Raw genomic sequence first — 25,567 nt, forward strand, 5'->3', positions numbered from 1 at the left:
TCTGTCTTTTGGTTCCACTTTCTTGAAGTTCAGAAACAAACACACTTAAAAGACAGAGGAATGTTTTGGCATTCAACACTTTATTCACAAACTAAAACCAATCACTTTCTCCACCGGTGAGTGGGCGACTGTACAGGTGTGTTAGATCAGTATCGCTGGCTGCTTCTTCATCTTCATCAAGTGGACCATGAACCGTCTGCTGGTCCAGTCATCCCTCCATCCTCCAGTCAAAGTGCTCAGCAGTTCGTCCTTCAGTGTGAGTGTGTGTGCGCGTGTGCATGTGTGTGTGTGTACACACCTAAACATTTACAAATACATTCAAACACAACCAGGAGATTTTTCCTAGATAGTTGTTAGACAGTAAATAGCACCGCAGAGCAAATACAGGAGGTTAAAAACTACGGACAGCAGAGTCGGCTGCACTCACACAGGAAGCAGGAAGTCACCCTCAAACGTGTCAACAACGACCAGAGGTGTGCGTCCTCTCCCTGTGCTCAACTACAGCAGGAGACGGATCTGAAACTCAGAAGTCAAACAGGGAGGAAAAATAAACTGAGTTGGACGTCATCACAAAAAACAACAAAGAAATCAGCTAAAAGGATGAAACGGTTGAACTGGAAAGGATAAAAGGTGCTCAGAGGAAAACGTGATTTTTCCAGGTGGCAGCTGGAACACGATGATCTCATCCTGTAGTCTTCTTTCTATTGGCTGATGACACAGTTCCACAGCGTTGCTGGATCCTTTGTTCTCATCTGCTGTGCTGCATTGTGGGTACTGTAGTCAGTCAGCGGTCGTTAGTATAACTGTTGCTCTGTCATCAGTGAAGCCGTTGGTCACCATGGTAACCAATGCTCAAGTTAGTGGAAGGGAAGAAAAAGAAATGACATCAGCAGTGATGTCACAGTGTTTGACGAGGACCTTTTTTTGCATTTGTCTCAGTTTAATAACAAAGACGGAGCTAAGGGTCCTTTAATGTCTCACTGAGAGTTAGAAGGACTAAATATGAACATGAAAAACAAATATGGCTGCTGGGAGGTCACATGGTGAGGAAGAGGAGAGTGTCTGTGTCTTCTCAGATTTTATTCAGTTTGTTTTGCTCCTTCCTCTTCATCACCATCATCCTCTTCCTCCTCTGAGGAGGAGGAGCGGCTGATGAAGGGGTACATCTTCTCCCTGAGCAGCAGGATGGGAGGGCCTGATGATGTCAGAAATGGCAGAAGCTGATTGGCTGACTGGTAAGATTGAGGGTGTGGTTGCCGAGCAATGCTGCTGCATTGACGACCACACCCTGCTCTGTCAGGGGGCTGTGGGCGGGGTCAGGAGCCTGCTCCAGCCAATCAGGAACTTAGCCCTTCCAGCCGTCCCAGATCGGACCTCTGGATACAAAAACACACACACAGATACAGATGTACAACAGACGCTACACTTAACATCTGCACATAGGAAGTGTGTGTCTGTGTGTGTTAAAGTTAGCAGACTCATGCAGGAAGCAGAACAAACTCAGATTCTAAGTTTATGAAAGAGCAGCTCCAATTGAACAGGAAATGGGAGGGGCCAAAAATGAGTTTGAATGATGCTGTGCTTCAGAATTCAGAACAAAGAGCAGAAATGGAGACGAGGCTGAGGTTCTGTTCACTGAGTTTGAACGGTTCTGTCACTTTTGTTCCTTATTTTGGTGTTTTATGTTCAAACGTTCCAGTGAACAGAAAACCAGGAAGTGGACCAGGACTGGGACTACAGAGATCAGTACTGGAGGAGAACTTACAGGGTTCGAGATGAGGAAGGTTTCTTCACCCTCGGCCATTTCCTCCTCTCAAACACCCTGATGCAACAAACACACACACACACACCATGTTATACACACACACACACTCTCTCTCTGCTACACCAGCAGCCTTCAGCTCCACCAGGAAGTCATGCAGCATCAACACCGCAGGAAAACGTGTGTCTGTGTGTGGGTACCTGTAGTTGTCAAAGCTGCCGTCTTCCTGCCCTCCTGTTGAAGAGACGATCCGATTGATTAATGAGCAGGTGATGTTTATTCAGCGCAGCGTTAACGGGCCAGTTTACAGACAGTGGAAGTGTGTGTCATACCCAGCTCCACTGAGCGTGTGCGAGGGTTACACTGTTTGTGTCCCCTGCAGCCTCTGAGCTCCATCAGCTGAACGTGAAGCTGGTTCAGAACCGTCCGATCCAAAGAGCTGACGGCGTTTATCAGCTGGAGGATGGACAGAGACAGACAGAGAGAGAGATGGGGGACAAATGTCTCATTTTAAATCTGGACTCCTCAAACACTCCTGCATTGTCTGTGTGTGTCTGTACCTGGTATGGGTCGGTGTTCAGGTCGAAGTATTCCAGGAAGCCGGTGGCAAACTCACAGAACAGGAAGTTGTGAGTCTCGTTGATGGTCCTTAGACACCAGTATGTGTTGTTGTTGGCGCTGGTGCACGCACAAAACGGACCCACTGCAACACACAGACATTTGGAGATCATACAATACAGCTATTTATATTATTGGTGCCATCAAAACTTCCCTATGTGTGCCTTACGTGTCCAGTAGGGGGCAGTGTGCCAGTGCTGGTTGTCGTGTGTGAAGCAGGTGAGTCCGGGCATCGAACACGTGTCGTTATTCCTGATCCTCTTGATCAGCTTCCTCATCTTCTTCCTCCTCTTCTGCTCCTTCAGAAGCCACGCCTTCTTATCTCGAGCCCCGCCCTTCCTGTGTGCAACACATCAAGAAATATTTGTGTGTCTATCAGCTGTGTGTGTTTACTGTGTTTATTGATGTGATGTTCATCGATCAGATCGATCAGTCTCACCTGAACGGATGTAAACCGGCTCCTCTGAACCGAAGCTTGTTCTTCAGTTTGGATTGATACCTGAAAGACATAATCTTCATCATCATCATCATCATCACCATCTTTATCAACACCACCATCATAACCCTCTTCCTCCTCCTGTCACATGATCATATTGTACTCACAGGTATTTATTACAGTCACACTCAAGGGGGCGGGCCTTCTTCAGGTGACCTCTGACCTCTCGCAGGTTCTTTATCTTTGTCTGCAGCGTTTCAATCTGACAGAGAGAAGAGATTCAGTCTCTTTTCAACTAGAGCGGTCTGTCTGTCCTCAGTCAGTCAGTCAGTCTGTCTGTCTGTCCTCAGTCAGTCTGTCCCTGTCTGTCCTCAGTCTGTCTGTCTGTCTGTCCTCAGTCAGTCTGTCAGTCTGTCTGTCCTCAGTCAGTCAGTCTGTCTGTCTGTCTGTCCTCAGCCAGTCAGTCTGTCTCTCCGTCTGTCCTCAGTCAGTCTGTCAGTCTGTCTGTCCTCAGTCAGTCAGTCTGTCTGTCTGTCTGTCCTCAGCCAGTCAGTCTGTCTGTCCGTCTGTCCTCAGCCAGTCAGTCTGTCTGTCCGTCTGTCCTCAGCCAGTCAGTCTGTCGGTCCTCAGTCTGTCCTCACCTCATGGTCGATGTGCAGCTTGTGGTCCTTCCAGGCCTGCAGAGACTGATAAACTCCGGTGTCACAGGTCACCGTGGTGTTGGACAGGATGGAACACCTGAAGGAGACATTTCAGATCATTCAGACATGTTAAAGGCGTTTAAATACATCAAATAAATAAATAAAAATATTCAAGTTAAAAACAGGACACAGCTGTGTCCAGGTTCTCGGCAGCAAGTTGGACTTCGCCTCCACCAGGGCCACCAATCCTGTTGTGATTTTCATGGACAGGATATCGGGGCGTAATCGTGGGGGAGGAGGGCTGCAGTTCGGGGAGCTGAGGGTTTCATCCCTGCTTTTTGTGGACGATGTGGTTCTATTGGCTCCATCGGTCTGTGACCTCCAGCTCTCACTGGACAAACTTGCAGCCGAGTGTGAAGCGGCTGGGATGAGGATCAGCACCTCTAAACCTCTAAATCAGAGGCCATGGTTCTCAGCAGGAAACCGGTGGCATGCATACTCCGGGTAGGAAATGAGTCCTTACCCCAAGTGAAGGAGTTGAAGTATCTCGGGGTGTTGTTCACGAGTGAGGGTAAGATGGAGCATGAGATTGGCCGGAGAATCGGAGCAGCAGGGGCGGTGTTGTGTTCGAAGAGGGAGCTGAGCCAGAAGGCAAAGCTCTCTATCTCCGGGTCAGTCTTTGTTCCTGCACTCATCTGTGGTCATGAGCGATGTCTTGACTGAAAGAACGAGATTGCGGGTACAAGCGGCTGAAATGAGTTTCCTCAGGAGGGTGGCTGGAGTCTCCCTTACAGATAGGGTGAGAAGTTCAGCCATCCAGGAGGGACTCGGAGTAGAGCCGCTGCTCCTCCGTGGAAAGGAGCCAGCTGAGGTGGTTTGGGCATCTGATAAGGATGCCACCAGGACGCCTCCCAAAGGAGGTGTTCCTGGCATGTCCAGCTGGGAGGAGACCACGGGGCAGGCTGAGGACCAGGTGGGGAGATTATATCTCTACACTGGCCTGGGAGCGCCTGTGAATCCCCCAGTCAGAGCTGGTCGATGTGGACGGGGAAAAGGAAGTTTGGCATCGTCTGTTGGAGCTGCTACCTCCGCGACCCGCCCCGGATCAGCAGATCAAGATGAATGAATGAAAGTTAAAACCAGTCAACAATGGCTCTCATGAACAGAAAGTTATGATGTCAACATCAGGATTACACACCTGTGTGTGACCTTGATGGAGCTGGGCGGGGCCACAGCACTTGGAGATCCTCCCATCCCGCTGAACTCGTCCTCCGACTGGTCAGACACACCCACCAGGCTCTGGTTGCCAGGGAAACCATTCATTGTGGATATGGAGCGGGTGTAACGGTTTCTGGAGTAACTCTTCAGGGCTTTAAACTCTGACACACACAGAGTAACACAACAGAGTTAGTGCCGCTGTTTCCTGACTGCCCCTGAACGTCTCAGCCTCCCTCAGGCACTAGAGGGCGACATCAGACCAGCAAAAGCTCAGAGAGCCGGTTTCACTCCCTGAATCAGTCACATCAACACACAAAATGACACAAAATCCTTTTGTGAGGAACGCAACGAGCTGCTGTTCATCATTCATCTCCAGTCGTCTCTATTACAGCAGATTTTGGGGCTTTGGGAGGAAAAAGTCTGATCTGGAAACCAGATGAATTATTTGTGATTAAAGAGAGAAACTTCCTGGATACAACTTTTTTTGAATTACAATGATTTATCAGATAAAATAATAATAAATCATTTGATGTCGTGTGATGTCATCAGCTCTTCCTGTGACATCATGGCGTCCCTGCTGGTTTGAACAAATGACACTCACTCTTCTTGGAGAAGAACGGCTTCTTGTTGAACGGCCTCATCATGGCAGGATGCAGGTTCAGAGGTCGGAGGTCACAGTTGCAGCCATCTGAGTTGTGATGATACATCTGAGACTTGATGCTGATTGGATGCTTATGGCCAGCCACGCCCCTCTGGAAGTTCTTTGCCCCTCCCCCTTCATTCTTACATTTGAAGAGTCGGAGCTTCCCTGTGGCATCTTCCACACACTGCCACTTCTACACACACACACACACACACACACACACACACACACACACACACACACACACTGTTGTCTACAGGCTGTTTATCAGCAGCTGACAGACTCAGAGAATAACACACATAACACACACACACAAAGTCTGAAGGTTAATGTCCCTCTGGTCTGTCTGTCCTTTAAAGGGGGGACCCTGGGGGTAAATCTTCTGCTCTGGGGGGTAAATCTGCTGCTCTGGGGGGTAAATCTGCTGCTCTGGGGGTAAACTGACTGCTCTGGGGGGTAAATCTGCTGCTCTGGGGGTAAACTGACTGCTCTGGGGGTTAAATCTGCTGCTCTGGGGGGTAAATCTGCTGCTCTGGGGGTAAACTGACTGCTCTGGGGGTTAAATCTGCTGCTCTGGGGGGTAAATCTGCTGCTCTGGGGTTAAATCTTCTGCTCTGGGGGGTAAATCTGCTGCTCTGGGGTTAAATCTTCTGCTCTGGGGGGTAAATCTGCTGCTCTGGGGGTTAAATCTGCTGCTCTGGGGGTTAAATCTTCTGCTCTGGGGGGTAAATCTTCTGCTCTGTGGTTAAATCTTCTGCTCTGGGGGGTAAATCTGCTGCTCTGGGGGGTGAATCTTCTGCTCTGGGGGGTAAATCTGCTGCTCTGGGGGGTAAATCTGCTGCTCTGGGGGTACGGTACCTGTCCCGTCTGCTGACAGGGCGTCTGGTACTCGGCTCTCTGACACAGGTCTTTGACTCGTTGGTGTTTGGGCAGGAAGTTCTCCTCCTGGGACACTTCCTTCCCCTCGACCCGCTGGTGGAGCAGCTTCCTGTCAACGGACCAATCACAGGCAGGTTGGGATTTTGCTGATGCTTAACTGGTCAAAGAGGACCAATCAACAGTTCAGAGTTGACAGTGTGGTGTCAGAATGTCGTGTTCATATTCACCCTCTCTCGACCAGAAACGAGTCTCTCCAAACCTTCGGCTTCCTGTTTACCTGAAACCTGAACAGCAGAAACTTCTGTAAAGATTTTTGACTTCCATCCATTCGCTGTTCATGTTTCTCTCTTTGGCTTCTCTGACTGTCTGAGTTCACTTCAGTTCAGTTCAGTTCCCCCCACCCTCTTTGGGGGCAGCACGGCAGCATGGTGCTTAGCTCTGCTACCCCACAACAAGAAGGCCCAGGCTGACCCCGCCCCTCGCCCAGAGTGAGCCGGGATCGGCTCCAGAACCCTCCGTGACCCGGTACAAAGGAAGACCTGGACCAGGAGCTGGGTGGTGGACTGTGTGTGTGTGTGTGTACCTGTTGGCAGGTTTGTCAGTGTCCAGCAGAGTCAGTATGGACTTCCCGTCCATATCTGCAGGAGTGTCCAGGCCAGCGATGTCCAGGATGGTCGGAGCCAGATCGATGTTCAGGACCATGTGAGGGTTACTGACACAGACAGACAGACACACAATTGGCCCATGAGTCTTTATTCTGTCTTTGTCTCAGACTGATGCTGACTAGTGAAAAAGTTTTAATTGAATGAACAGACTGAGGTGAAACGAGCCAATCACAGAGCAGCGTGAGCTGAGTGTTAAATATTTCATTTGTGGATCAGCTCATGATCACCTCGTGCAACAGCTCCACTTTAATCCGCTTTACACACACACAGTCCCAGCTCTGCAGAAACACACTGCTGCCTGGGAGCTCTGTGTTTGGGCTCCTCCCCCTGCCTGATGATGTCACTCATCTTAAAAAGTGTGTGCTCACATGCTGCCCTGCTCCACGTTGGGCCCTCTGATATAGAACGGGACTCTGATGTCAAACTCATATGGCATCGATTTACCTGCAAAAGGCCCATAGAATGACTTTAAATCCAGTTAAATGAACAGAAAGGACGATGTTTGGACAGGAAGAAAACTGATTAAAACTTCTCTATAAACTGATGTCTTCCTGTAACAATGTATGTCTTTTCATAAAAACAAACAAAATTTGTCGTGCCGTGTGATTGGCCGGCATCCTCACCTTTGACGAGCCCGAACTGTCCGATGTGATATCCGTGGTCAGAGGTATAGATGATGTAGGTGTTCTCCAACTCGCCCATTTCCACCAACATGTTGTAGAGCTGACACACAAAGAGGCGGCGTGAGAAGACACGAGACACGACAACAAGCAGCCCCCCACACACACACACACCCCCCACCTTGTCCATGCTGTCGTCCACAGACAGCAGAGTCTGCAGTCTCTTCCTCTGTAACATGTTGGTGAACTCCATGTGGATCGGTCTCATCGGTCCGGTGTATCTCATGATCCAGTGCTTGTCCGGATTTGGAGCGTAGTTATAGCTGGGAGTACTGAGGGGGGGGGGGGCAGAGGACAGAGCAGCTGAGTCTGGAGATGTGTCTTTAATTAGTGTATTTGCAGATCTTTATTATTGCTGTTGTTTTTGTGTCTTCTGGGCTTCCGTCCTCCTGAACAACCAGCAGAGAATTTTCTGCTGAGTCAGTCAGTCAGTCAATCAATATATATATATAATACTCATTATTATTATTTTCATCACATTGTGTATTTCAGTTGTGTGACTGTACAATAAGTGACAGACTGATTCCATTTTATGATGTTTTCCTTTATTCATTCTTATTTTCTAGCTTCTGTTGAATTTCACTAAACGTATTTGTGTCTTTGTGTGGTTGTGTGTTTGTGTTGGTCCTCAGACCTAGAGCAGACGGATTATTGCGTGTTTTCACCTTTTGTGCTACACAAACACAAAACCTTCACAAAAAGCTCAGAGTTTTTGTGATTGATCTGGTTTCCTGTCTGGATGAAAACCACCTGAGCAGCAGCTGTCACCGTGGAGACGACTGTTTGTCTCACGCACACACAATTGGATATTCGTGAGATTGTAAGGTTTTAGTTGTGTTGCTGCAGAACAACAGAACAGAGTTGCTCTATTGTTTGGATGGATTACAGCATTTAGGCTTATTGTGATTCTGCGTGTGCATGTGGACCTACATGTGTTGTGATGCGTTGGGGAAGGCGTTGCTGTACTGTGGCGCCGAGTCTTCGGGTCCATGCGGCGCAGCGTGGCTGAGGACCATCAGTACCGGCCGGTGGGGGTACACCCTCTTCGAGGAGCGGAAGTACCTGATGGACTCGGCCGTGATCAGGTCGGTTAGGTAGTCCTGCAGACGCACAAACACACCTCCACTTACTACACAACAGACACAAAACATCAACATCCTGAACATCTGACGGGAAAAAAAAAAAAAAAAAAAAATCGACCTTCATCTTCAGATTATTTCTGCTTCCTGACAAATTAAAAATCACACAAAGAAAATTTGAGATGAACCAGATTCCAAAGTTTCATTTCATTAATTTGTGTGTGTCTGAGTTGTGTGTCTGCATGTCCCTGCCTGTGGGTACAGAGCTCCATGTTTCTCTCGGACTCCGTTGCGGCTCATTGTGTAGTTGTAGAAGCGGCTATTCTTCACCAGGCCGAGCCACTCCCTCCATCCGGCAGGAACGTATGAGCCGTTATACTCGTTCAGGTACTTTCCAAAGAAGGCTGAGGCATCGCACACACACAGACACACAAAGAGTGTTTCGTCTGTATCTGCTCTGGCAGAAATGATTGCTGTCATTGATGTGTGTGTCTGTCTACCTGTCCTGTATCCAGTGCTGTTGAGATAGACCCCGAAGGTGCGCGGCTCGTGCTGCCGTTGCCATGACATGGAGGAGCAGTTCTCGTTGTTGGTGTAGGTGTTGTGGTTGTGAACGTACCTGAGGACACAGAGAGGCGTTCAGGCCGTCCAACATCTGAGCGTCACTTCCTGATGAGTTCACACCAGAAGAGAACTTACTTTCCTGTGAGCATGCTGGAACGCGAGGGGCAGCACATGGGCGTGGTCACGAAGGCGTTGGAGAACGACGTACCGCCCTCCTCCATGATGCGGCGAGTTTTATTCATGGCCTGCATCGAACCTAGAGAGAGAGCGAGAGACACTGTCAGTGAAATAAGCCCCTCCCCCCAAATCCTCAGTTATGAGTGACGACCTCAGTATGATTGACAGGAACGGTAACCGTGGTAACCGTGGTGATAAGTGTCGTAAGTCAGTCACCCAGCTCCAGGTCCTGGTCGTCTGTCAGGACCAGGATGATGTTTGGCCGGATGTTGCGTCGGTCTCTCTGGAGGCGGGGCTTCAGACGCTGACCTGACTGGAAGTGGGCGTGGCCGAGCGTCACCAAGACTGTCAGGAAGAGGAGGAGTCGGCCTGCCATGGCCTCTGACCCCCCCAATCCCCCAACAGATCAGCCAAACAACCGTTTCCTCGCCCCCGGGGATATGTCTGAGAGAAAGAGGGAGAGGGAGCAGGTGAAGATGCTGAGGGAATCGAACCTGTGACCTTTAGATCACAAACCACTGAAGACATTCTGGTTCTGGTTCTGGGTCGTGGCTGCAGGATTTTGTTTCCAAATGACACACACACACACACACACACAGTTTAGCTGCAGTCGTTTGTTTCCCTGGTAATAAAACACACTGATCCTATCAGTCACTCTGTGTGTGTGTGTGTGTGTGTGTGTGTGTGTGTGTGTGTGTGTGTGTGTGTGTGTAGCTTTGATATTTAAGTGCTCTTTTGGCTCCAGCTGTTAATAGACACATTACACACAACCTGCACCTGGACTGGCACCGGGACCTGGATCTGGACGTGGACCAGGGCCTGGACCTGAACCTGAACCTGAACTTGGACCTGGACCTGTACCTGAACTTGGACCTGGACCTGGACCTGAACTTGGACCTGGACCTGGACCTGAACTTGGACCTGGACCTGGACCTGAACTTGGACCTTGACCTGGACGTGGACCTGAACCTGGACCTGGACGTGGACCAGGGCCTGGATCTGGACCTGAACCTGGACCTTGACCTGGACGTGGACCAGGGCCTGGACCTGTACCTGAACTTGGACCTGGACCTGGACCTGAACTTGGACCTGGACCTGGACCTGAACTTGGACCTGGACCTGGACCTGAACTTGGACCTGGACCTGGACCTGAACCTGGACCTAACCCTGTGATGGGACTTTTCATGAATCATGAAGCATAAATGAGCGACAGTTGACCTGCTGATGCGTCTCTTCTTCTGGACTAAATCAGAGTGGGAGGTTTTGGGGGGGTTAAAAAGCGGCGGACAGAAAGACGTTTCCCTCTGATGACCTCACCTCGTGTCCTCGTCACAGACAGGAAATTATTGCCACCAACTGTTTATCTTGATGAGCCGACTCCCAAAATTTGCATAATGACGCCGGATGGAAACATTTGTTCATTTGCATTTTGAAATTTGGTTAATATTTGCAGGACATGAGGAGGAAAATGTCCCCATAAAAAAGACATTTCACCGTTTGGAGCGCGGACCAGTGGCCTCAGGGATGAACTGGATCACCAGCTGCACACTGATGTACGTGGTCTAGACTAATCCCTGGAATTTGAAGGTGTCCAGACTTTTGGCCACATACAGTCATGCTCTCCTGAGCTGGAACGCCCCAGGGGACCATGAATCTGTCATCTGTCGGCCTCTCTGGCTCTGGCTCTCGTTAATATTCATGAGCGGGAGGCGGGCCTTGGTGCGGGTGCAGCTGGTCGCCGCTGAGTGGTTCCATATGAGACTCAGTGAATGTCAATGAAGACATAAAGTGGGAAAGCGGAGCAGCTGCTCCATATTCATCAGCAGCTTTTACACGCAGAGAGAGCAGCCAGTGATGAGGTGAAAGGTCAGGAGGTTGGCTCTTCGCTTCCTGACAGGACGATCTGAAATGTGCCCAGTTCCGTGTTCAGTAGGAATGGTGGTTGCTGCAATGGTCAGTGGCAAGTCAGCCATCCGGATGTACCGAAGATCAATACGTGTACAATATTTTTATTTCTCTGTGATCGACACATCAGCTGATATTTCCTGAGTGTCATCAATAAATGTGCCGGCAGGAATTTACCGTCACAAACACGTTTCTCCCTCGACCAATCAAACGGCTGCCCCCTCAGTCGCTCACAGTTGATCCAGATCACATTCCACTTCCTGTTTAGACTTGAAACCCGTCAATTGTTTGGTCCTTCATGGACACCGTAGGCCGCAAAATTCAATGTATGACGATCAACATCAAGAGTTCTAGGTCTCATCTGAGAGCTGTGGTCTTTCCTGGTCTGTCCCAGTCTGTCCTGGTCTCTGTACACAGATGTGTGGAGGACTGAGGCCACGTTACAGAATTATTCGGACAAAGAAAGTTTGCTCAGTTTGGTCCTCGGTCCAGGACTCACTGGATTAATGTAGAACACAGACTTGATTCACTCGGCCGTCTCAGAGCTGAGGGTGAAATCAGACTAACACATGAATGTGCTTTCTTTCTGAACTTTCTGTCAGAGGACCAGATCCAACCCAAAGAGCCTGAGGTCAGGTCAGAGAGTCACTGTGGTCTCACTTCCTTCCTGTCCGTCCTTCTTTGTCTGCTCTCGTTCAGTCTCGTTCCTCACTCCGGCTCGCTCTTTCCTTTCCTAGCTCATCCTCATCCTCCCATGCTCGTTGGCTCCTTCTGATGCGGTGCTGAACCACCGACCCCCCTCAGGCTCTGGACCTGTTACCGCGCCGGCAGATATGGTAATCATCCCCGTGGCGACGCTTCTCTCCTCTCCAACAACAGCTGAGCTGCTGCTGCGCGTCCTCCCTCCCTCTCTCCAGGTTTCCACCGTTCCTTATTTTTCTTTTACTTCTTGACTGAACTTGTTTAATCATTAAACCACAGAAGAAGACTATATGATGTCAGGGGTTGAGGGTCAGGTGACCTGGAGTGATCAGGGGTTAAAAGTGGTGACCTCATGGCAGGTGATGAACCCTGAAGGTCATCTTCTCTCTAATGTATTTTAACTCCTGCTGTTCATTTACAGCCGACACATCACGACCACTGATCACCTGTTTACCAGGATCAACCTTCAGACTGCAGTCAAAGGTCAGATGATCTTTAACTGTACACGTTTCTGATTTCATTAGCTGATGTCCTCCGCACCAATAAAGCAGCGTCAGAGCGAAATCATTCTGACCTGAACATCCACGCCGCTGATGAATGATTCAGACGTGGACACGGTATGACTGACCGAGTCAGCAGCTCACCGCCGTCCACATTACAGCGTCACAGCTGGAAATCTAAAGGAGTTTATCGATTTGAAATTAAACAAAAGCTGAAGTCGTCCGTCAGCGTCAGAGTTGTCGGCCAACATCATTCATCACAACGGAAATCTTTTCAACCAAGAGGATTCTGGTTGCTTTAATATTAATAGTATTAAATTATTGAAGTCCATGTTGAACAGCTGCTGAGTTCAAGATGGAGAATCATGATTTTTTGTTTTTTCTTCAGGTCCAAATATCAGTCACTTCCTGTTTCCAACAGCCAACTTTCAGATGGAGGTGTGAATCTATAAACCAATAAATGGGGCTATTGTGTGACTGCGGATTGTGTTAATCTGCTGTGATTCAGGAAAAGCAGGATTGTTACATTAAACAGACTGAGGCTGCCTGAAACAGCCCTCAGCCCCATTTACAGGACTCACAGATGGTCTGGTTTAAGGTAGACCTCCATCTGGTCTCTGATCCTGGATCAGGTCCGGGTTTTATAATAATCCAGTGAAAGTCTGAAAGGTCTCTGTCCTCAGTGAAACCCTCACAGCCTTAAAACCAGCCGTCAGGACTTCTGGGACTTTGTGATGTCAGAGCAAAATAAGCACCGCCCTCAGCCACACCCACTTGGACTTTTTTCAACCCTGAAGGTTCTGGGATCTCAGTTTTTTACCTGAAATCTGCTATTTTTATTGGATCGCTCAGAAAGCAGTCAGCCAATCAAAGGAGAGCGTCAAGTCTTCAGTCCAGTAACACAGAAGCAGGTTTTCATCCTCTGGGAACAATGAATACCTGTAAAGGTGGGGGGGGGGTCATGAAGACAAGACCAGATCAGACCTGAAGCAGCTGAGTTGGTTTGACTGCAACTGATGATGAGCCGCTAACGAGTGGCAGGAACAAACAGGAATGACAGGAACACTGGGAATATCTCTTTAAGAGACACACTGCCCATCTGCTGCACACACGCACACACACACACGCACACACAGCACACTTCCAACGTGAATAGAACATGAAGCAGCATCTAAATAGCATCTCATTTACTCCCTCTCATCCATCCTCCTACCACAGGCTCCGCCCACTCCCTGATTTAGCAGCTCATCTCTTTACTGCCCCCCCCCGTTTTAACAAAGCTGTGTCCTCCAGAGGAAACATCTCTGCTCACATTCCATGAATTCTGCTTTGAATATTCCTCCTCCCCAGAGGATGAACCCCCCCAGCAGCACACAGACGGCCATGAAGGGCCTTCATCACCATCATCATCATCCTCCCAGCTCCTGGACCCTGGTGGACCAGCCCAACCTGCTTCGTCAGCCAGAGTCACAGAGTGTGTGTGTGTTGGCAGACAGCCAGAAGATAATTTCTATCTCCATTTGAAAGCTGCGATCATGTTAAACACTAACCTCTGACACACACACACACACACATTGAAAGACACACTTTGTCTCTGTGTGTGTCTCAGCTGGGAACTAAACCTTTAATTTTGTAACTTTAACATCACTCACAGCAGCACCTACAGCCGTGACCTTTGACCTCAACCTCTAACCATAGAATTGATTATTTCCACAAAAAAAGTTTGTGAACAGATTCTGTGGTTCAAGTCTGTCAGTCACCCAGTTGCCCCGCCCCCTAACCCCTCCCCTCCTTCCTGGTCTGTTTCCCTCAAAATGGGGCATCCTCATTAATGTGTAATTTACTACATTAGTCACTTTGTGTGTCCATGTAGATCAGGTTGTGTTGTTGTTGGTATGACAAACCGTTCCAGTCAAAATGGCTTCCTGTGCTCAGGAGTGTGACGGTTCAGAGGGGGTGGTGGTCGTTCCGTGATGACCAAAGCAGAGCTCAAAGACGGATGGAGGATCTGACTGTTAGTACTGCACTCAGCTGTGTGTGTTTGTGTGGGTCCTTTCAGACAAATAACAAAAGACCTTTCAGATTCAAATCCAGTCTTACAGCACAGATGATGAGAGAGAGTCCGGCTGGCTAAAAGAACATCTCCCTCTGTACGCTTTCAAGTGTCGTCGTCATGGCAACCGGGCATGATGCTGGTTATCATGGAGTAATGGAGGCGAAAGAGCAGCGACAGATACAGACAGCGACTATCTAACCATCCATTCAGCTGCTTTCTCCTCTGATTACTGATTATTGACCATTGAGGCGACTCCGATAGTCATTCGGTCGTGAACAGTGTCTGATAAAAACAGTGGCTGTCGATATAAATATGAATCACGATGCTTGAACCTGATTCGTCCACTTGCAGCAGCAGCCCATATGTTGCCTTCATATGCCGTGGGAAACTGGAGCTTCAGACGCGGCCTGAACTCCGTAGAAGCTTTTAACAGACAGTCTACCTGAAAACGGTTTCAAGATCATTTTCATGTTTCAGCAGCGGAGGCCTCGTTATAGTTTGTCGTTCTAAACCAGAGGCTGGATCTGACCTGCTCTGTACTCAGTCCTGATTGAATGGTACAAGCTGTCAGTCACACAGTAGCCCCGCCCCCTAACACATTCCAAGTTTTATGGTCTATTCTCCTCGAGGTTTAAGGTTTTTACAGAACCAAAGTCCAGGTCCAGGTTTAGAGGAGGAGGAGGGGGAGGAGGAGGAAGAAGATGGGAAAGGTTCCAACATGTTTAATGTCTGAGCCACTGAGGCGCCTCAGAAACAGGATCCACTGAGAGGAGCAATGACTCCGGTCCACAGGGCCCCTGGCATCAGCCTGTGTGTCTGTGTGTCTCTGTGTGTGCCTCCTGCAGTCAGCCTTGTTGCCAGCAGCAGGCTGAACTAATCGGTTAGCTGACTAGCTGCAGCGCTGCTTGACCTTTTGACCTCTGGCAGCTCTTTCGAACACATTCAGACACGAAAAACAGAAAAACCTGCAGCGCAGAAACACACAGAGGCATCAAGAGACTCTTCCACACACACACATCGATGCTGCTGCTACTCAACACACACCATCAGCTGTAAAAGCTTTTTCACACACCAGCTGTAGCCAAATGTAACCATGGATATAGATGTGAAACACACTTCAGTGATGTGTGTGTCTGAGTGTGTGAGTTGTGATGGAATGGGCATCGAACCAGTTGTTGCAGCCTGACAAACCACAGAATTCATCACTAACACACATGCTTACTACTAACTAATTGTTTTTCTGTGTGTGTGTGTGTGTGTGTGTGTGTGTTACCTCGTGCAGGTGGAGTGTAACTGCTGTTTGACAACGTTCAGCTGAAACCTGAAACAAACAAAAGACAGAGTCAGTAAAAGGCGTTGCTCCTTCATCGTGGACGCAGAATGTTCCTCGGTTGACGTTTCTAAGGTCACGAATTAACAGTCACACCACGTCTGTGAGCGGGAGTGTGAGCAATGAGGCGTTCAGGTGCAGGGCGGAGTGGGGTTTAAGGTGTGAACAGTGAGATGTGAGCAGCTGGAGTGGGAACTGTCGCTCTCGTCATGTGATCACAGGAGCGCCGCCACACATTTAACTCTGATCATCACCGGCTGAACATGACGGTGATGCTTTGAGTCTCATCAATGAACGTTCCTCCATCTTCTCCTCTGATCTGTTTTTGCAGCCAATCCCAGCTCACTCTGGGCAAGAGGCGGGGTCAGTCTGGACAGACCAACAACCACTCAGACCTACGGACAGTTTAGAGTCACCGATTAACCCAAACAGGACCTACTTGTTGTGGGGAAACAGAGCTAATCAGTCAAGCCATCAATGAAACAGTCCACCTTAAAAACGTCTGTTAGCATGGGAGCTGCTCGGCCCTGAAACATTTCTACATTCAGCCTCAGCCTGTTTTCAGAGAGAAGACTGAGCCACAGGACGCCTTGATGCAGTGTGGGAGGCGGAGTCTTATTTTAGCCTCCTGTGGCTGATCCAATCAGGTGTTGTGTTGGTGTTTCTCCTTGTGTAACGTCGGAGCCCAAGGCCTGAAAACTTTTCATCACACAAACCGAAACAGACTCATAACAGAGCAACAACCGGGCCGATGATCTGAGCTCGGAACCAACCTGGTCTGATTCATGTTTTACTGTGAAGTGGCGACAACAGCTAGTGCTCCCCTCCACCCTAAGCCAGTGTCTGTGTGCACACAGCTCCACAGTGCAACAGTAAATCAATGCAATGACAGGAAGTTGGGGAGGCTGACAGGAAATGGAGAATCTCTCTGGACGACTCTTCTCTGCTGCACATCACTTCAGTGTGTGTGTGTTGTTTAATGTTCACCTCGCCCACAGGCCAACTCCTGACTCCTAACCCCTATGTCCCAACTCCTGTACTGGTCAGTTGTGTTGAGGTACCATGGGCCCATCAGGAACCTGCTGTTCCCTTCGCAGTCACTGATGTCACTGACGAGGTGGCGCTCTGGATGTTATGTATAGGCACTTTAAAGGCTGCAGCGTTTCCCAGGATTCTTTGCAGCTGAATCAGCAGCAGAGTTTAGCTTGTCCTTTTATTTATTCTTCTCTTTAACTGAATGAACAGAAGCTCCCTCCCTCAGCTCTCACCTGTCCTCCACCTACACCTGCTGTGTGTGTCATGAGTCCCTGAGGCAACACTCCACCATAAAGAGCTGCCGCTGATCATGTGACCGTTAACCCATAAGGCTGGAGTTTTCAAAATAAAATGTCCAGCCAACAGCATGTACATATTAAAATGTAAAACTGCTGTTTCTGTGCTGACGGTGTCAGACTCAGAGGAACAGGAAGTCCACGACTCAGTTTGAACCACGGACCAAACATCTGACCTCAACTGATGTTGTCCTGTTTCTTCATCCTTCACCCTCAATCCAGCCTGTTTCTGCTGTTTATGTCCAGGACCCCCGTCAGATCTAATTACTCTATTAAACTGTAAACAACTCACAGTCAACACAAACACACAAACACACAAAGACATCAGCAGGGCAGGAAAATGCATCACACACACTCCTCCATCACCTCCATCATCCCCCCCTCGGGCAGTTCATCCATCCTTCCCACTCAGAGACAGAAATAGACCGATGGAGAGCTCTGCTGGGACGGACACACACACACAGACACACTCACAGGTTCAGTGTCCAGTGTTTTAGGAACATGAAGCTTCTAACTGCTCAGTGGCGTCCAGCTGTTATCATCTGATGATTACTTCTTCTATTAATTATTATTGAAAAAAAGTCCGACCCCAGACCTCGTCACATGACCATGAGCTCCACGGAGCATGTGCAACCTGATGCAAACAGGAAGTGGCTTTTCTGTTCCTGTCAGCAGCAGGTTTGTCAGACGGCTGCAGAGAACATTTGAATTTTGCAAATCATTTTGCTGAGATCTGGGATGATGACATCACAGCTACCTGTTGGCTCCTCCCCACACACACACCTGAGACCTGACAGATAAGGTCCGAGCCATTGTCGCATCAGGACCAGGAATCTGACAACATGGTGGGTTAACAATGTGGTATGGTCCAATCCCTGACACCCGTCTGACACTGGGGCCGACAAATTATTTACACAATGTTGATAGAATTGGACCTGCAGACGGCAACACACAACTAACTGTTATGACACACAGTGACTACACATTCACACAGACATACACACTACAAAGGAGAGAAAACAGGGAAAGGTGATTTGGTAGCTGAACATCCATTTAGACCATTTGAGTCAATCTTGATGAATCATGCAACTCGGATCAGGATCAAGATCGGGATCAAGATTGGGGTCAGAATGAATCAGCACGAGGAAAAAAAACACACCTGAAACATGCGTTAAAAAATGATCAATAAAAAAACAACATTGTGGTTCCTGGCTTTCTTCAGAGACAGATCAGGTCTGTCATTTAGGACACAGGCCCTTCATCTGAGAACAGGATCACACAAAACCTTCACAGACGACACATCACAGCTCAGGCCGCAGCAGCAACACACCACAACACACAAAGTGTCACAAACTTGAGACAACAAGGAGGAACGACTACCAGAGGATTCCTGAACGCAGCACCTTCATCCTTCAGTCTGCCTGTTTGGATGTGATGACTTCACATGTTGATGTGCTGAAGTGTGTGTGTGTTTTCATTGTTTGGGTCCAACCTGCATCATTAATCAGGAATGTGAGAATTGAGGCTCCTGTTACTGGGTCACAACAAGGGAACGGACTGCATTTGTGTTTGTGTGCGTATTAATCTGTGTGTATCTGTAACGAACCCATGTGCACAAAAACACACACTCATTATCACCTCACTCACTGGGCCTTGTTTCCTCCCATTCGTGTCCTTGTGATAAGAGTTTTGGTTTCAGAGACTTTGTGCAGGTCTATGCTGGTCCATCACAGACACACACAGACGCACATCCTCTGTTCAAACCTCTGAGATCCAGCTGCCCTTCCTGTCTGTTTTACTGCTCGTGGTCAGACATCTGATGTCTCCTTATCTTGAGATAACGAAGACCTGGTCCAGTGGTTTCACCGGATCAGGTCCTGACGGGACGAGGCCAGCTGAGCTCAGTGGACAGTGAAGAAGAAAAACAGAATTACCTGGAGAGCGTTGAGTGTCCAGCAAAACTCAGACCTGCAGAGACAAACAGAGACAAGCAGGAAAGTTAAGGAGGACAGACGGTCTGAGATCAGAAGGTGGACCTCCACCTGGTCTTCATCATAAATCAGGTCTAGGTTCTATATCAGCACAGTAAAAGCATCAAAGAACAATAAACACAAAACGCCTGACAGGTGGTCAGATCGTCTCCTCTGATTGGCTGATATGTCAGAGAGAAGCTTGAGAGACAATGGTAGACCACGGTTGTCATGGTGACAACACCAAAGACACGGACTTTGCTGTAATAACGGTGATGTTTTGGAAAACATCTGTGTTGAAATATTTCGAATGATCTCTGTTGTCGTGGTTACAGTAACAACAAGGGATGGATCATAGCAACAACACAAACAGCTGCTGTCACACAGGAATCGAACACAGCTCTCCCGAGTTATTTTCCATAAACTACGCCAACGTCACTTTTCCCGTCACTCCTGTCAACACCACGACAACCACTAGGTGTCGCCTAGCAACAGAACCCAGCGACAATGACAGAGGACCAATCAGCTGATCTCATCTTCTTCAGTTTAAATAAATTCAGGAAGAACATCAGGAAACAACAACATCAGCTTCAGGTACAACAACCTGAGTGACCCCACTGGAACACACACACACACACACACAGCTGGTCAGAGATTCTTCTCACGTCCACCTCAAATCCCTGGAGTAAGAGGGAGCGAAGAGATGATGGGGGGGCACATTTACCATCTGTAATCAAAAGACCTCCATGTTGGACTGCCCCCCCCCCTTCAATTTCCTTCCTTCTGTTACAAAGCATGACCAGCATACTGATGGTGGGATTACACACACACACACACACACACAGTGTGAGAGAAGTAATGACTTTCTGCCTTCTCTCTCAATTCACTCTGGGCTGCCAATTCCCACTGGGTTGTGTGTGTGTGTGTGTGTGTGTGTGTGTGTGTGTGTGTGTGTAAGAAACAGAAAGAATAAAAGACACGAGGGAGGTGACACAACATCTCCAATTAGTTGGGCTGGTGGTCTGTCTGGGGGGTTCAGAGTGTGTGTGTGTACACCTTCAGGTCCGTGACCTGGACTTGAACCTGACCTTTGGACAGCAGGTCGGACTTTAAATCACTTCCCCCAGGTGAACAGGTGACAGAGCAGAGAGGACCAACTCAGACCCAGACCAGGATTCTGGTCAGTGAGCATAGTTAGCATCTTTAAAGTGTCTGCCTGTAACTGAAATTTCACACACACACACACACACGCACACACACACACCACCAGGTCAGATGCAGTGTGAGCTGATCAGAGTGTGTCCCTGTTTGTGTGTTTGTCTTGTCCTCCATTTCTCATTTCATGCTTCAGTGAAAATCTTCTCTTCTCGTTTCCTTCTCTTCCTCCTCTAATATCTCCTTTCCTTGTTTCCTGTTTGTCTCCTATGCTAGCTTTCTTCTCACCTTTTGTCTGCTAGTTTGCTTCCATTTCCTGGTTTCCGATCACCTTTCCTACCACCCTTCCTGTCCTTTCCTCGGTTGTTTCCTCCTTAATCTAATCTCCATTTGTGTTCCCCTTCCTTATCTCCTTTTTCACTTTGTTTTGTCTCCTTAATCTTGTCTGCGCATTTCCATTTTTATTTCCTACCTCCTTCACATGGGACTGTTGTGTAGGGTTGTGTAGTGTGAGGGTGTGTGTGTCTGTTTCCTGTACAGGTGGGCGTTTTTGGTGTATCCCTGTCAGGTGTCAGTTTCTGGTGTCCATGGTAACTGCCCCCCCCTCCCGACCTCTGACAGGTTTCCCAGCAGATGAAAATCATCAGTGACCTTCATGAGACACTCTTCACTTCCTGTCGTCACCGCTCTTGTCAGCCTGAATCACTCTGCTCCATTTCTACACAACATGTCACAGCTAATGGAGCCCTGCAGACACACACACACACACACAGTGACCTAATCATCTCTCCTGGAGACAGCACTGCAGAGTTTAATTCTCATTCTGGCTCTTTGTGTGTGTTTGTAGCTGATGGGGTATCATGAGATCATGTCTGACTGCTGCAGCCGCTGTGGCATCGGACGCACTAACAGTGGGACACATATTTAAATGACTGAAACCTACAAGAACCAGACTACAAGACTCAACATCAGGAGCTCAGGATGAGCGGAGCCAACGGTCCTGATTCTGAGTCCGATTCAGCCGGAGTCTGCTACATTTACAGATGTTCCCTAAACGTCTCATATCCAGGCTATCAGTAGTATTACAATGTTTCCGGGTCCGTATTCCAAACAGCAGCTCAGAGCCCAGGTCCCAAATCCTCCTCCCCTCTGCTGTTGTCTGTATTCAAATGTGTCATAAAAAGAATCACCAGGTTTCTTCTGGACGAACACAAATGCCACTCTGACAGATGAAAGTTCATCTTTCAAAAGCAGGAACTTCCCCTTCCTGTCTGTCAGGCTCCACAGCTGCTGCAGAAACCGTTCAAAACAGCTCTGTGAAGAATTTAGATCCATGAAAACTCAAACCTCTTCCCCTCCTTCTCACCGACTCCCTCTGAAGGTCAGCTGCTCCAAAGCAGCAGTCAATAACCATTTTCAAGTTCATCAATTCAGCTACAGTGAGGGAGGATGGGGGGTATCAGGGAGCAGCACGAGGAGGGCGAGAACCAGTCAGAGTCGTGTGAAACTGTGAGGAGGACGCTACAACAAGCACACAGCCCCTGAACGCCTCATACAGGAGAACCTTTATACACTACAATTTACAGATGCTCCCTAAACACACCTCCAGTGACATCATGACTGACTGATGACATCAGCTATGAGCCAGGTAACATGGCCACTGACATGGAAAACATGGACGCTGAAAGACCCCACCCACAAACACACACACAGACACACAAATGAATCAGATGAAGAAAGAAAATAATGACGAAGTGAAGTGAAGACAGTGTGTGTCTGTGTGTGACCTGCAAGTTCAAGTTGACAACAAGTTCAAAGGTCACCATTCTGCGTTGCCATGGTTTCAACCTGGCTCAATCTCTGTGATTATGTGTTTTTGTGTGTGTGTTCCAGGCCTGGGTTGTTACAGCTCACTCAGTGTGTAATATTAAGCACTATTGTCTGGTTGTTGTGTTGTATGTCAAGCCTGTCCACAAAACACACAACTAGATGCACAATTGAATTATCTGACAACAAACTATCCTGATTAACTGGTCCTAGCGTTGATATGCTAAAAGTTAGCCAGCAGCCTTTGAAGAACACAGGAAGTTAGCTTGTGTTAGCATGCTAATGAAGCTGCATGTGACATTAGCATCAAGTTAAAACCAGGTCTGAGTCCAGCTGGACCTTTTAACAGGTCAGTCCAGACCAGGATCAGGACTGATCCAGATCCACTGGGACCAGCAGTACTACACCAGCATCACACCTGTGGGCGGAGCCTGTGTTTGTACAGGTGTAGGGAGAATAAAGTGTGCTAGCAGAGCAGCTACCAAACCGAAGACCTGAGAAACTGACAGAGATGTTATTAAAGCCAACAAAGTGTGCGTTCATTTGTGTGTCTAACGTTGTGTAACTGTTGTGTTGACACTTCACGCTCACACACAAGGCACCAACACTGTGTGAGGAGAGGTACACAATGCTGTGTCACTTCACTGTCGCAGTGTGGTACATAAAACGTCCATAACTCATTTGAAATGTGTCTCTGTGGACAATCCTGACACACAACACGAGTGTGAGCTCACATGGACTCAGTCATGTGTCGCACAACAGCCGAAGACACCGTTGATGAAATATGAAGAGACCGACAACACTGGACATATGGTCAGACAAACACTGAGGGGACCGAGGTCAGAGGTCAAAGGGTTCAAGAAGCAGCTCTGGGCAACATTATCGCACACCACACATAGACACACACATCTGTAGGAAACTATCAGCAAACACACACGTATCACATGACGAAGGCGAGGTGGCTTCTCCCTGTCTGTAAAAACTCATCAATATTATCATCCATCATGGCTGCTAGCAAAAAAGTCAAATCGTATTGAAGTCTATGGGAATATGCCCCACCTCCTCCTCCTTGGGGGATGGCTTAGGGGGCGGGGCTAACACAAGGGATGACATCATCAAGGCCATAGCCATCTTTATTTACAGTCTGGTTTCACTTGGTATGAAAGGAACTAGTTGTAGATTTTGTTCTTGCTGTAAACGAGTAAAACAGGAAGTGAGGAACAAAACTAAGGAAGTGATCAAAACGATGGATGGCCTGAAAATATGAGGAAACTTCCTGCAGATCGAGTTTCATTTGATTTTTGTCTCATTGTTGCAGCTCTGAAACATTCAGCAGTTAGCAGCGAGCTAATGTTTGTGCAGTCGACTGGTTGGGACAACTTTTTAAAAAATGATTTATAGAAAAGAAATTCGGTTTTATTCAATAAGATGTGACACTAATCATGATGCCTCTAGAGGGCAGTGCTGTTACTGCTCCAAACACGTCATAATTTTATATCTGTGTGTGCGTCTGTGTCAATCCTGTGGACAAAGTCTGATCGTCTTTCTCAATAGAGTCCCCGCCAACGCCGACCACTGCAGATAACCAGACATACAGACACACACAGACAAATACAGGCAAACACAAACACAGAGACACACAGACACACACATATTATTTTAACCAGTGAGAAAAGTTGAAAGACCGCTCTTTTAGTTCTTTGCTCTCCTGCCAGTTCTGTTCAGTGGATCAGGTGTGATCAGAGTCTCATTCCTTTTGAGGCTACATCTGAACACAAACATTGCTGGCTCAGATGTTTCCTTCTGTTCAACAGGTCGATCCTTTTTGTTTCATCCAGAAAAATCAGCAAAAATTCTATGTGTTTTTTTTCACTGAGTCAGAATAATATGTAATAAAATATGTAGAGTTGAAAAACCTGAATGTGGCTTTGAAAGGGTTAAAGCTCTGCAGGGTGAGGACTTCCTGCTTTTCTTCATTTTAGCTGAACAAACATCATTTCCCCTCCAATGTTTTTATTGAATCGTCACTCAAACATTTTATTTTTCACCACTTTGTAAAACAGAAGGACAAGGTTTGGGAGTTAGGTCCAGTCTGTCAGTCATTCAGTAGCCCCGCCCCCTAGCCCCTCCCCTTTCTCTCTAAACAAACATCATGTTGTATTTCAGGTGAAATACAGTTGAGACCAGAAACTCATCAGGAGGAGGAGGGACATCTTCCCATAGACTTCAATATCAGGGAGGAGGAGTGACATTTTCCCATAGACTTCAACACTATCTGAATTCTGACTACAGCCAGTGGAGTCCAGGTATCGGCCCTCAGGGGCCACAGAACTTTAACAGGTGTACCCATCAGGTACAAACTTCGGCGACGACACATTGCAGGTGATCGAACGCCTCGACTGTGACACCGCCCACTGGACCCCCACGCCATCCTCCCTCCCTTCCTCCCTCCCTTCCTTCCTTCCTCCCTTCCTCCCTCCCTTCCTCCCTTCCTTCTCTCTCCTGACTGACCTCAGTGTTGTGCAGATAAAATACACAAAACACACTCCCACGTGTTCAGCAGGCAGGAAGCAATAAACACACACACACACACACACACACACACACACACACACACACACACACACACACACACATAGTTAAAGCAGTTTGTAAAACACCCACACACACTTCTGCAGACAAGTGCGAGTACAACATGGCCTCAAAATTAATGTAAGGAACACACACACACACGGACACACACTCCTCCCAGCCCTCTGTACCTGCTCCTTCCCGCCGGGACCCCCCCTCGGACGGAGGAGGGGGGTGGTGATGATGATGATGGTGATGAAGGCTCCTGCTCTTCTTCATCAAATCCGGCTGAACTTCATGATCCGAGTCCGTGCGCGTGCAGCAGAAGAAGACGGACAGGAAGAGGAGGAAGTCTCACTCGGTGTGTTTTTCCTGCTCCGGTCCAGCACGGTGACTTTCTAACGCCCCCCCCTCTGTCTCTCCCGGACTCCCAGAGTTCCTCGGTGCAGCCCGGTCGCTGCTGGTAAAGCCATCTGTTGAGACACGTCTGACTCCCCCACTTTCACTCTCCCTCTCTCTCCCTCTCTCTCCCTCGCTCGCTGAAAGGGGCGGGGCCTTGGCTCACTGCTGGCCAATGGGGAGGCTCGGGAGTCCCTCTCCCTGACTGGAAGGGGAGGAGCCAGCAGTGGACAAAATGAAATAAATACAAGAGGGAGAGAAACACACACACACACACACACACACAGGGGAGGAGGCTACAGTAGGAAACAGACCTTCTGTGGCCAAAAGTATGTGGACAGTAACTGCAGTGTTCCTTCAGCTGTGCACAAAAGACAGGAAGTGACTGAACCACATTAATATCTTCAGACTCATCTGATTCTGTCAGCTCAGTTCAGACTCTGTTCTCTGAAATCAGAA

General features: G+C 48.3%; 1 protein-coding gene across 5 annotated transcripts; it reads right to left on the reverse strand.

The window, feature by feature from the left end:
* Positions 1–67: 67 nt before the first annotated feature.
* LOC115045699 (extracellular sulfatase Sulf-2-like) lies at positions 68–25,215 on the reverse strand. Of its 5 annotated transcripts, XM_029505490.1 has the most exons (26): positions 24,901–25,215; positions 19,121–19,154; positions 15,799–15,846; positions 13,290–13,408; positions 9,579–9,806; positions 9,321–9,441; positions 9,122–9,240; positions 8,874–9,025; positions 8,473–8,642; positions 7,664–7,814; positions 7,486–7,585; positions 7,231–7,306; positions 6,781–6,909; positions 6,425–6,481; positions 6,177–6,306; positions 5,277–5,511; positions 4,656–4,836; positions 3,458–3,554; positions 2,984–3,078; positions 2,820–2,879; positions 2,550–2,719; positions 2,323–2,465; positions 2,095–2,218; positions 1,963–1,996; positions 1,766–1,822; positions 68–1,376 (listed from the first exon to the last, which is right to left on the reverse strand). In XM_029505490.1, the coding sequence occupies exons 5-26, from the start codon at positions 9,736–9,738 to the stop codon at positions 1,346–1,348; spliced, it is 2,592 nt and encodes an 863-aa protein (XP_029361350.1). In that variant the 5' UTR covers positions 9,739–9,806; positions 13,290–13,408; positions 15,799–15,846; positions 19,121–19,154; positions 24,901–25,215; the 3' UTR covers positions 68–1,345. The 5 variants fall into 5 exon arrangements, with proteins under 5 accessions (XP_029361350.1, XP_029361353.1, XP_029361349.1 ...); XM_029505493.1 differs by lacking the exon at positions 19,121–19,154; XM_029505489.1 differs by lacking the exon at positions 13,290–13,408.
* Positions 25,216–25,567: the final 352 nt, after the last annotated feature.

The sequence above is a fragment of the Echeneis naucrates genome, chromosome 7 (assembly GCF_900963305.1).
Source record: "Echeneis naucrates chromosome 7, fEcheNa1.1, whole genome shotgun sequence".
Classification (NCBI taxonomy): Eukaryota; Metazoa; Chordata; class Actinopteri; order Carangiformes; family Echeneidae; genus Echeneis; species Echeneis naucrates.